Source organism: Rhea americana, unplaced genomic scaffold (genome assembly GCF_003343005.1).
Source record: "Rhea americana isolate MKP2758 unplaced genomic scaffold, rheAme1 scaffold_412, whole genome shotgun sequence".
Classification (NCBI taxonomy): domain Eukaryota; kingdom Metazoa; phylum Chordata; class Aves; order Rheiformes; family Rheidae; genus Rhea; species Rhea americana.
In genome coordinates this window covers 53,031-65,305 of record NW_028186549.1, presented here as the reverse complement: position 1 = coordinate 65,305, position 12,275 = coordinate 53,031, and the positions used below count along the sequence as shown (strand labels likewise).

The 12,275-nt window shown below is 47.6% G+C and overlaps 1 protein-coding gene across 1 annotated transcript; it reads right to left on the bottom strand.

Annotated features, from left to right (window-relative positions):
- Window positions 1-1,066: 1,066 nt before the first annotated feature.
- LOC146590292 (uncharacterized) lies at window positions 1,067-11,577 on the bottom strand. The gene is made up of 7 exons (XM_085314817.1): window positions 11,515-11,577; window positions 11,348-11,434; window positions 10,319-10,541; window positions 10,002-10,144; window positions 9,503-9,619; window positions 8,888-9,127; window positions 1,067-1,174 (listed from the first exon to the last, which is right to left on the bottom strand). The coding sequence occupies exons 1-7, from the start codon at window positions 11,575-11,577 to the stop codon at window positions 1,067-1,069; spliced, it is 981 nt and encodes a 326-aa protein (XP_085170943.1).
- Between the last annotated feature and the right edge of the window lie 698 nt (window positions 11,578-12,275).

Sequence of the window (12,275 nt, the reverse complement as noted above, 5' to 3'; positions counted from 1 at the left end):
TCATCTGATAAAAACTACCAGAGCTTTATTAAACTTCAAGAGTAACAATAATCCATCAAACTGCTGCCATCATTAGCCCTTGGTAATTGTTTCTATAATTAAAAGTCCCATTGTATCTTGTCTCTCTAATACGATTTATTAGATAGGGAGCACTCTTGCATGGGTGATGCATGGCTTTTGGGAGGACTTCTGCCTCATGGCCACTGGCATTGAGAAGTGTCTGGAGGCTGCCTTCAGTGATAGCCTTTCTTCCACCAGCCACATGCTCTGTGCACATCTTATGGTGTTCACCCTGGGGTGAAATTCCCCTTTCAAAAATCCCCCTTTGCTGTCTGGACACCCAAGGAATGTCAAAGACAACCAGGAACCAGACTGTTTTGATGTTCTGTGCAAAGCTCTTGGTTTCTGATCCACATGTGAGCCACAGCCAATGACAAAGCTAACTCACAAGCAAGAACAGCAAGAGAGAAGCCATCTAGAAGTCATATATTTCTCTGAACATTTAAGAGGGCTGGGTTTGATCTCAGAAGCTTGTACTTCTTCCTCAAATCCTAGTTGCATTAAAACCTTAAAACATTATCAGGTACGACCCCAAGGTGGGAGCAACTGCTCTTTGCTGGCCAATGGAGATAGATTAGCTGGTCCTTAAATTTCCTTTCCATGCTACAGACCACAGGAGATGATATGGGAATCAGCTGAAACATGCAGTAGAAGATGCAATCCAAGATTGTTCTGGATGGCACAGAGCTACATGTGTTCTGTTGTTGTAGGCTCCAGAAAAAGCATTTTTGGTGATATATCTGAGCTGCTGCTGCTATGAAGGCTGAAAGAGCCATCAAGAAAATCTGAGCAGATTGTCTGTCCCCTCTATATTCTGCAAGAACAGCAGCCTCAGGTGGGCAACTGGAACCCTTGGAAATGCCGAGCACAGCATGCAGGGGACAGCAAGTCAACCATGACAAGATGAATAAAACAAAAAGTCCATTGGAAGGCAAATCAGTGACCTGCAACCCTGTCTGTGCTTTCAGATTGCAGATTTTCAGGCACGATGCCCAGATCTCTACTCCTAGCAGGTTGAGAGGTGGGGACGCATTAGAAGGAAGAGTTGCTCACTAACAGTGTAGAGGGAGAGCGCTCTATGCAGAGGGTCACCCACAATTACAGCAAACGAGGTCTATGGGGGAGAAGGGGAGATGTCAGAACAGGGGCCACATAGGTAAAGAGGTCTACGCGCCAGTCCTATTACTTGCCTGAACCTGTTCTCCTGCATCTCATGTCTCAGCTGCCTCTTTCTGCTCCATCTGCAGGAGGTGAGCCCAGTGCAATCCTCTTCCCCCGTCCAGCTCCTCTGTGCTTACACAGCTGGAGCTAGTTCTAGAGCACAGATCTAGCAGATTGAGACTTGGAGCTTGCTGCTTGGCTCACTGAGGAGAACCTAATCCTTCCTCATCTGCAGAGGGTTGGGATGGGAATTGTCCTTGGTTTCCCTCCAGCATTCTCAGCTTTCATGTCACCTCCCATTTTTTAAGCTACTATCTTGCAGTATCTTAAATGAAATATGAATAAATACAGCACATTTTGGAGAAAGCATGGATGAAGCTGATCAGATGTGAAAATTACTCTCCTTTACTGTGCAAGTTGCACCTAATGTATATGCATATTTATGTCTGCAGCATACACTCTTTCCCATTTGTTTTCTAGAGGTTTTGCTACAGTGTTGACTAGAAAGAGACATACCAGAGTCCCTAAGTGACAGAGATTTAGCTCATTTCCCAACTCAGCTGAAGTAGCATGTGGAGTTCAAATGGCTAGATCTCACGCTTCAATCATTTTGCTCACTACGGGATGTGAAACAAGTCTCTAGGCCTCAGCTTTCCACCTCCCAGATGGACATTAGCCCAGCATCCAGCACAGCACTGGTCTTTCTATGCCTCCCAGCTGTGACCAACAGCTTGGCCCCAGTTCAATGGACTAGAACAAGAACAGTAGCGCTAATATTGGCTGAAAGCTTTCAGCCAACTTAGACATTCAAAGTATGAGTGATCCATGAAGATTTGGACTGAAAACTGTGTACCTTCTAGGTGAGAATTTCATTTCTAAGGGTATCCTTCATGGCCAGAAGCTCTTTGTCAGTGAAATAATATTTTGCTCTTGTGGTATAGACATGCAGGAATGGACTGTACATCAAAGAAGTTCAATTTTGGTGCTCTGGTGCAGCAAGAGATCAGATTTAGTTACATACTTGGATACACCTCTCTTTGCTGCAAAGGGGCTTAACACAGCCCCTCAGGTGCCAACACAAATGCCTTTTAGCTTGTTGAAGGCATCCCTGGACTCCTGCATCCAGGTAAACCTCTTGTTTAAGTGGGAGTGATGCCCTAATAAAATCCTCTGCTAAGGCAGTTAAAAACTGTTCAGMCGGACTTGGTGTCACTGACCTGAACAAAAACAGTCTGTTCACCAGCACTGCCTTGACACTGCTGCATAAGGCTACTCTGTCTGTGCGCAGCACTAGAGTTGGGGAAAGACCGAGTCTGTGGGAGAAGAGCCTTCTCCACCCAGACAGACTGCAGCTTATGCCAAGAGCCTGAAACTCAGCACCTCTCCCGCCATCCCTGACAGCAGATGCCCCACCAAAGGACTCACTCAAAGGACAGCTGGCCAGGCAGATGGAGATTGTCAARAACTACAGCACAGGCCCCTGGCCAGCACATGCTGAACCCAGCCCTTTTTCAGACAYATCTCCACCCCTGCATGAGGGTGAATCACTCCTGAGCTAAAGCAGGAGACAGAGCTGGACTAGAAAAGGCCAGGGATTTGTTTCAGGTGTTGCTGAAACCGCTATAATAGCATGAATAATGGATTTGGGGGCAAATCATCAGGCTGAACAGAAAAAGAACAGCTCAGAGAAGAGAAAGACATCAGTTCTGTTTATCCAAATAGAGAAGGAGGAAGGGGAAAAAAAAGTTAGTTGACATGATTTTGCTGGAAATGAAGTTTTTGGGTGACTGTTATATGCATGTGATAGCACTAGGAAACACCCTTATATTTAAAAATTATGTTAAAAAACATTTAACCTCATAACCTTTTCTGTTTTTTTAGTTCATTTCCATTCAGAGATTTTTCCATTGCAAATTCAGGTCAAACTGAAGTAGTTTTGCACTCCTGAACTGCTTGTTATCTGATAACTCCTCAACTGCAGTCTGTGCTGCTCCAGACCCACCAGCTGGGGTGGGGCACTGCAACAGAAGACTTTTCCACTTGCAGCCTCCCTGCACAAGAGGAATGCTGCAGCTGGCTATAAAGGATAGCACAAAAGATGGGGCAACAACATGAGAAGAGGGGCAGCTGCAGCTCATGAGATGCTCAAGAGAGCTCTGCTCCTTGGGGAAAAGAGCAAAATGCTCAAGTCCAGTACTGGAGCAACCGTGGAAGCGGGTTTTGACCCTGCTCTTGATTAGAAGTTTTAAACCATGACGGCATTTGTTATGACACTGTAGACTGCAGGGAGAATTTCTGCTCCATCTACTATTCCTCCATCAGTGTCCAGCTGCCAACAATTCACCTCACTGAGTACAGCCCCCTAAATCCATTTCTCCATCCTAATTAGGGGCACAGAGCCAGCAGGCCCTGCCTGCCTCAAGGAAATGAGACTGCTAATGAAAGCAGGCCCCGGGAGAGCGCACACCTCTCCACGGCCCCATTTCCTGGCATTTCTAGGCTGCAGGGCTGCTCCTGTGCTACCCCTGCTGCGTATGCTCCCAATGACAGGCCCAAGGTAATCCGTCAGTGGCTCCTAATTGGATTTGCTCACACTAATTGCTATCATTTTTGCCTCAATTAAGCCATTTGTTTTCCACAARACTCCCTCATCATAGCTTTAGCAAGGAGCCCTTTCCAGGCCTGTTGGCCCATGTGTCCACAAACGTGCAGCCTCCTCACAGCTGCAGCACAACCTTTGGGATCCCAGCTCTATGGGCACAAGTCACCTTCATTCACCCCATCTTGCTCCCCTCAAATTCCACCCTCTTCCTCTTCATCATCCCACCACTTCCCCAACTTCTTATGTTCTCTCCCTTCCTCCTATTCCCCTTCCCACCTTCCTTTGTCCAGAGATAACTTTCTTCTCAAAGCACCCATATTGCTCTGGAGAGTGAGCTGAGGATAGCCTTTTTTTTTTTTTTTTTTTTTTTTTTGGTCCAGGAGGTAGGAGCAAGTAGGTGAGACTGGCCCTACAGTCACCCACAAAACCACCGAGTCCAAGTGAACCCAGGAGCAGAGATACATTTGATTCTTTCCAAAGCACGGCGTGTTCAAAGGAGCTGGCAAGCATGCAGACCAAGGCCATAGTTTGCAGCCCTGGGTGTTCCTACAGTCCCAACCCTTCTGACCTCTGGAAGGAGGCACAGGAATGTGGCCCAAAAACACGATGCTTAGAGACTTTCAGGGGGTGCTGCAGGGGCCAGGGAGGGCAGAGGGAGAAGGGCAGCTGGTCCTCAACACAACTCCTCATCCCTCTTCCACAGTCCCACAGCATAACCCCAGAGCCTCACTTAGCATCAAAACCRCCTCTTCTGCTCAGCTCTTGGCACCTGGAGGAAGGATAAGTAGAGCCCACACAAAAGCTAGGCTCAGGCAATACTCATTCCTTGGGCCAAGCCACCACACAAGCAGAGTATAGGCACAGCCAGGCACAGCCCACCTCCCCTCTCAGGCCTTTCTCCAGAGAGTGCTARAAGGATGCTGAACAGCTCCATCCAACCAGAGCTCAGTAATATGCTAAGTCAGGCTGCTCTTCACATGCCACCCCCCCAACCCAAGGTGGACTTCCAGCTTGGCTGCAGCCTCCCTGAACATCCTTGGGCAGATCTCAGTGCTTCATCTTCCCATCCAAGGGGCAAAGAGGGACCATAGACRAAGAACCAGAGACTGAGACATGGAGGAGCAGTGGCAAGAGAGGCCACTCAAAGGCACTTAGCAAAGACTTGTGGCATTTGGCAGAGGGACAGATTGTCCTTTCACYGCTTTGCCCTACTCTCAGTTGCCTCCTCCACCCAAATGCAACTTAAAGAGAAATCAAATCATCAAAAAATGCTTTAGGCATTTTTTTAGGCCCCCTGTGACATCCTGGTGAGCAGGCCTGTGGCAGCACCACTGAACCACTCTAAAGAACCTTTTAAAAATGAATATGTATTTCTGTGATGTACAAGCCTTATCCTATTGCARCTAAATGAAACCCTTGCTCAAGTGTATATTTAGGGCAGTCAATTCACAACTGTGCCAGGATCCTGGCCCAAGGGGGCCTTACTTCTGTTGTTTCTCTCCCTCCACTGGCAGGGCCATGCAGCAGCTGCAACTGCCATTCTTTGCCAGCCTACACAGACCATGACTAGCTGACTCTGCAAGACCTGCAGAGGACAACTGGTCCTCTGCTGCTAGATGCTGCTAGGAGAAAACATCCAAGATGTCACTGTCCTAACACCACGGCTAAGCAGCAGCTGGGGGGAATAGGTGTGAAGATCTTCCGTAAAACATGTCCCAGATCTGTTATTTCCATTCAGAAGAGAGAGCAGATTAGACCTAAGCACCCTTGACTTTGAGCGCAGAGGAATATCTACCCATTGCCCACACCAAGGGGCACAAGCCATTTGCTCCCAGACACACACACACACACACACGAAAGAAAACAAACAAAAAACCACACAAACAACAACAAGAAGAAAATCAGTGGAGCTGTCAGCAGAAGCCAGATCTCCATTCACACACCTCCCAGGCTCCCTGCCTTCTCTCTCCAGACTGAGTTCTTACTAGAACAACCATCAGCTCACYCCTTTTCAGGGTCCTGTCTAGCCTTGCTGATATTACAAACATGCACCACCTACTTACTTGGGCTCAATTCAAGGTGATGACCTTGGAATAAGACAGCTCTGCATCCAGTTCTCACTCTAAGCCATTTACTTGCATCAYACTGATCTCCATTCTCTTCTTCTCAAACCAGGGCTTAAGATTCTGGGAGGATTTGGGCATGCTCCTCATTGCAGACAGGTGTGCATAGAATTGATTTGCAGGTGAGCTCAAAGAGCCAGATTCAGTGCTAGTCCCTTCCTTGCTACATTTTAAGGCATAATCACTCTGCAGCCTGACACCCAGACAGTGAACAAAGCCTCCTGTTCAATAACACTGGATTTTGAGATAAAGCTCAGGAGTAAGCATGAAAATCCTGTACAGATTTCAGAGAAAGCCCTTACCTAGCTATATGCCACTAAAGAATATTTTACTAATCTCTGCTTTGAAAACACTGGCTGCAGAGAACAGGAGAGCAATCAAATACAATTGAGGAGCAATTGAATTAATGCAGACCCCAATATAATATCCATGAGTTGCAATATCAGCTCTTTATCAACCTTAAGAAAAAAAATCTTGCTGTTATTCAGCAGTAAGGATACCAGTGTCATTGCAGCTGCAGATAATGCAAGGTAAGAGGCATATTTACATTTAAAGAGACACCACCATGGCAAAGAATACTGAATGGCTCTGTAACTACCAGAGTTTTGTGACTCAAGACTGTTGGGCACACTAAGGGTGCACAGATATACTGGTCTAACCTGTAGGAAACCAGCTCCGTCCATTCCAAGGCACAGCCCTTTCATGCCCCAATGAAGCATATGTACAAGGAGCAAGCATATGTACAAGGAGCAATCTCAGTGCCAGATGCCCTGCAAGTGTCTGGCAGGAGCTGTATGGGGAAAGCCTACTTTAGAGCCCCAGAGAGGGTTTCAAGGGTCGCAGCCCAGGGAGAGAGGTCCTGACCCAGCCACTAATTTCAAATAAAGGGATTCCTTCCTTTAAAAGGTTCATTGCTGGCCAGAGCAGCCTTTCACAAGATTGCTTTAGTCCACCAGGAGAAGCTGCACAGACCACAACATGCCCCAAAGCTACCTTTGACAGATAAAACAACCTTTAATTAGAAAAACATTAGCACATGATTGCCTTTGCTTCAGCTAAGGCCCAGCAGGGTCTGCGAGCAGGGACACCTCTAACCTCATCACAGCCCTGCCTTTCAACTCTGTCAGATTTTTAACTCCTGCTCTTTATTACAGCCCACATGCAATGGAAGACATGAGAACAAAACCTTGGGGCATTTCAATCCCCCTTGCTCCCTTCAGTGGGAGGAAGGATTTGCACTTCAAATGTTTTATCCGTGGCAGAGGTCAAGCATAGTCGTTGCTATGCAAGCAGGGCAGAACTAGCCGTCTTGTTTCCATGCTAGACCTGGCCTGTCCAGCCACACTTGCCCTGTATGAAGTTAAGCCTGCTGGAGAGCTCAGCTTATTCAACAAGACATGCCCTCTGCAATATGCCACAGTTATTTTTAATAGTTGGAGCACTGTTAGCCCAAGGGACAGTTTATTCACATGCAAATATGGCTCAATGCAGTTGCACAGGGCACCAGACAGGGCCTGCAGGCAGACCTCAAACGATGGAGATATCGTCAGTCTCCTTGAGCCTTTTTGCTTGCTCAGCTCACATTTGGAAAATTGAAACTGAAAAGAGAATCAGCTACTGTGATTTGGTCCAGATAATGTGTTGGTCATTTTCAAGTCATTCCATAGCTGTAAGTTGTGTTCATGCAGCTCCTGAACTAAATCTGCCTTTGCAGACACTGAATCACCCTTCACTCCTGCACTGAATCAGAATCCTCTGTAGAGGAAGAAGGATCGATGCAGAAATATGCAAAGGAGCTGAAAAGTAGATGAAAGACCCTTAAGCACTCAGTAAGCAGCACTCTGGGCTCCAAAAGAAGTTACTTGGTTTATCCCAAGGGCAGAGACTTGCTAGCTTTCTTATTGTTGTCGGAGGTTGTCATGTTTGTGGAGCTTCTAGGTCTGTAAAAAGCTTCCCCATGGGACAATCTAAGTGGAAGGTCCCACTGGCATCCCAGTTCCCACCTGAGCTCAGTGACAGGAAGCAGCTCAGTCCCATACCCTGGGCTAGGTGCAGCCATATGACCATGCCATCTGGTGCACGTACAGAGCCTGCCAGCTCCAGGTACTGAGAGCCAATTGCTTCTCAATTCACATGAAAAATAGGGTAATTTTATTATAAAGTTCCAAAATATTAACATGGCATTCAATTGGACAGCTTACTCACATGGCACAGTGGCCACAGAGAACCAGGCACTTCATAGCCACAGCAGAGAGATCTGGGCCCACGAGTCAAAGCTCCTGCTTATCCTAGGAAACAAGATATTTCACCCTGAGCACCATTTCTAGCTAACATCAGCATGGGGATGGGGGGGGGGAGGGGAAGCAGCCAAGGTAAGCATTACTGCATGAACCAGTGTATCCAGCACATCTTCCTGTGCATTTTATTCACTTTGTTGCGAGCTGTGCTGCCTAGCACCGGTATCATCAGGCACTGGAAGGCTGTTGGTCAGAGCTTTGGAACAGATGGTTCTAGAGCAGCAAAGGAGCCTACATAATGTCACTTGTGATGACTCCCATAGATTCTTTCCACTTTAAAATGCAAGATCTTTGGGCCAGTAGATCATCAAGGACTAATGGTGACCTGCTGGTATGGACTCTGGTTCRGAGGTGGCTGCACTGGGCACTAGCACAAGATGCCCAACAGGCATCTGGCAGTCCTGTCACACAAGGGGTGAAGATACCAAGTGCATTGAGCACACTCAGCATCGTTTCAACAGCATACTTGTGACTGAGGATGTCTCCTTGTCCAGTGAGGATACCTCACATGGCAGCAATAGGGAGAAAGAACTATCTGCTTCCCAAGCAGAAATGTCTCTGAGCACAGACAGCTTGTCACACATCTCTCACTCTACAAAGAGAGGGTGGGAAAGAGTTCTTACTCAACACAGTAAAGTCCTCACCTCATTCTGCAATAAACAGCTGCTCCCATTATGATCTGCATCAGCTCCCTGCTCCTGGGAACTGCCATCACCATTTCTCTCATCAGCTTGTGGCTTCTGGGCATCCTCATCATCGCTGCTAGTGACACCTGGAGCATCCTCCCCACTGCTGGACACAGCTGGAACCTCTGATTCCTCCTCTGTGCTCACAGCCTGGAGCTCTGGGGTGCTGCTATCCCAAGCAAATTGCACACTCTCCACCTGTAGAATCAGGGACATGTTCAGACTGCAGCTCARTGCACAGGGAACTTATGAATGATCTTAAACTGTTCTGAACTTCTTAAGTAAGCCCACACAGCTCTAATCAAGGTGGCAGGGGAAGACCTGGAGTCCTGTGGCAACAACTATGCCAATATAGGTTGCAGGATGAGGACAGAGATTTCATGTCTCTTCACCTTCTTTGTAAGGGCTTCAACAACAGTCAACCACAGGAGGTCAAGAAAATCAGAACCCTGAACCACACCTCCCTTCCCTTCATAGCAAAGGGGGCAATGACTGAAGGTTGTTTTTCTATGCCAGTACTTGCAAATCCACCCAGGAACAAGTTTGCAGCCAACAGAGTACAGGCTCACTCACCTGGAGATTTGATGATTCCTTCAGTACYATGGTCCCTTCCTGCTCTTCAAACTCCAAGTCTGTCTCAGTGTCATTCTGGGACTTGTACTCCTCACTATCTGTTTCTACTTCTGATGGCTGTGGGAGGAAAGAGGCAGTCTGAGGAGGAATGCACAAACCTCACTCCCAGCTGTGCTGGGAGACAAAGCCAAACAGCAAAGAATGGCTGAGCTGCTCTTTGCAGGGATGYCGATTAAAAGGAAACCTCAGTGTTATGGAGCAAGTGGGGCACCCACACTTTTCAGACACCGAAGATGTGATGTTCCAGTAATTTTTGGATAGCCTACCATCCCTAAAGGGTGTGCGATAGAGAAGGCCTCTTTACAGCTCTCCGAGCAGTAGCTCGGCACAAGCTCCTCTGCAGGCTCCCAGTCTACCAGACAGACACAAAGGCCAAACACGATCTTCCAAGTGCTCAAGCCCTGAGGAACTGATCTACTCAGCAGCCAGGACTTCATACCTCATATGTGTTATCTTCAGAGTCATCTTCTAGCAGGTCTTTCTCCAAGATCACCACCAAGGACTCCTGTTCTTCCAGAGCTACATCATCCCTCTTCCTCTTATTTGCTTTGTTAGATGGATTGATTAGAGTTTCTCGGATCTCTGCAAAGATTCACAGGAGGCATGATCACAATCTATATGGAATAAACACATGCATTTTTCTGTTTCACCACTTTCACCCAGCACATGAGCTCTGGGCCTAATATGTTTTGATATCATGCTTAGTGCTTCTCAGATGCAAAGCCTTCAAGTGCCCCAGGACACCCTGTTTCCTACCCTTGGGTATGTTGTTCTGGCCCCAGTCTGCTGGCAGATAGCCCAGGACATTCTGGAACCTGGTGGGGATGATGGAGAAGAGGATGCGTGCTAGYCTCCCTCGGCGTTTCTTGGCAAGCCGTCCGGGCCTATTGGGAGACTGTGTGGGGTGGAATTTGCTGATGATAGTCTCCATAGGGACCACAAATCCAACCCAGACTGATACTTTTTGAAGGACCATCAGCTGCAGCAAAAAAAGGGAGAGAATTACATTAGGTAGCATAAGACCTTCCAGCTAGTTAAAGTCCTTAATGAAACCCTTCAACCCTGCACTCTTATAATGTACTGCTGAGGCTGAGATCAACTTTGGCCATGTAAAATAGAAGTTATCAGACTCTACTGTGTCCCCAAAGATCTCCCATCCCTTCTGATCCAGAGGCTGAGAAGAAAAGTGACTGCTGCAATGAAATTCCAAAGTGCATTTGATCTCAACTTTCCTATATACAAGAGGAAATTTCACCCAGGTGCCCTTCAGCATGGGCACACTGGACCTGTGTGCTTGGCTTCCCCACCAGCACCTAATGCTCCCGCCTTAGGACTGCTCAGCTGCCAGAGCCAGATAGGAAGAACAACTCCAGTAATCCCAGGCTGTAGAAGGAGCTAGGCAGGTCCTTAGGCTCTGATCCAGCAGGATAGAAGCAGTCTAACAGTGAGAACAAATACCCTCTCCTTCCCTACAGCTTATTTGATAGACAGGGAAGCAGCAAGAGACATCAGACACACCTATTGCTCAGGGCACATAACAGGCCACCATTAGCAGAAGGGGAGCAATGCAAGAACAAGTCAGGCAGAGGGCAAAAGCTGGAGTGGGAAGGAAAACAGAGGATGAACAACTTTACCTGCAGAGCGGGGTAAAGCAGGGCAAAAAGGAAGAGACTGAAAAAGCAGAGAGGATGACATTACAGAGAGAAGTGAAAGAAACTACCAAGCTCAGGATTTTACCCCCTTTCTCCTTAGCCTCAAAGTTCTCCAACAGCAGAAATGACCTACCAGATACTTGACCATCCTCAGCTGAACAACATGGTACAAGAATCTGCTGGAGAGGGAGGAAGGCTCATTATGGATAACTTGTCTCCCCTAGACACAAAGAGAGAAAGGTCAGACATCCTCTACAGCAACTTTAACATTATCCACAGCAGAAACCACCCTTTCAGCACCTGAAGGAGCTCTGCCTGCTCTGGGCTGGCACGTAGCATAACAGGCTTTGCTTGCTGCTCCATGAAGCCCAACACACTGAGCTAGAAAGACACCTGGTTTAACCCAGCTTGGGGCCCTCATGGTACATGTAGGCTCTGGCCCAGCTGCTTCCTATTGCACTGATGACCTGCAGACCTCACTAATCAGTGGTGCAGCCTAGTGTACTCCCATGAAGAGTTCCTCTAGCAAGGGCACTGGTCTTGGCACCTAGTTTGAGGGGATGATAGACCTGAAGCATTGGCTTATTTTTTCTGAATTTGGGGTGTTTCTCTCCTGCTAGTAATTGTAGGCTGTAGTGCCAAGACTCTGATTTGGGACGTTTCCCCCTACTCTGTGCTGGCACAACTAACTGCAAGGCAGAGTGTGACAAGATGTCAGCGGAAGCTTTTCAGATATGCAGCAGTGTCTTCTGTATCTAGATGCCAGTACGGTTTGAAAAATGTGATGCTTGATCTCCCACCGCTGCAGTTGTGATGGCAAAGGGGAATCCACAAGTCCCCTTTCAGCTAGACCCTTGAGTACCACTTCTACTAGTTCCATGTCCCCAACAAGGGGTCTGAGCTGCAAACTCCCTACTCTGCATGTCATAGCCACTGTGACTGATGCTCATAGTGCTTCTTTCCTGCACATGGAGAACTAGGGGCTGTGATGACAGAGCTGTGCAGGCAACTAGCCCCTCCAAGCCCTCCAGTGATGGGACGAGCTGGTCTCCAGGTGAAGG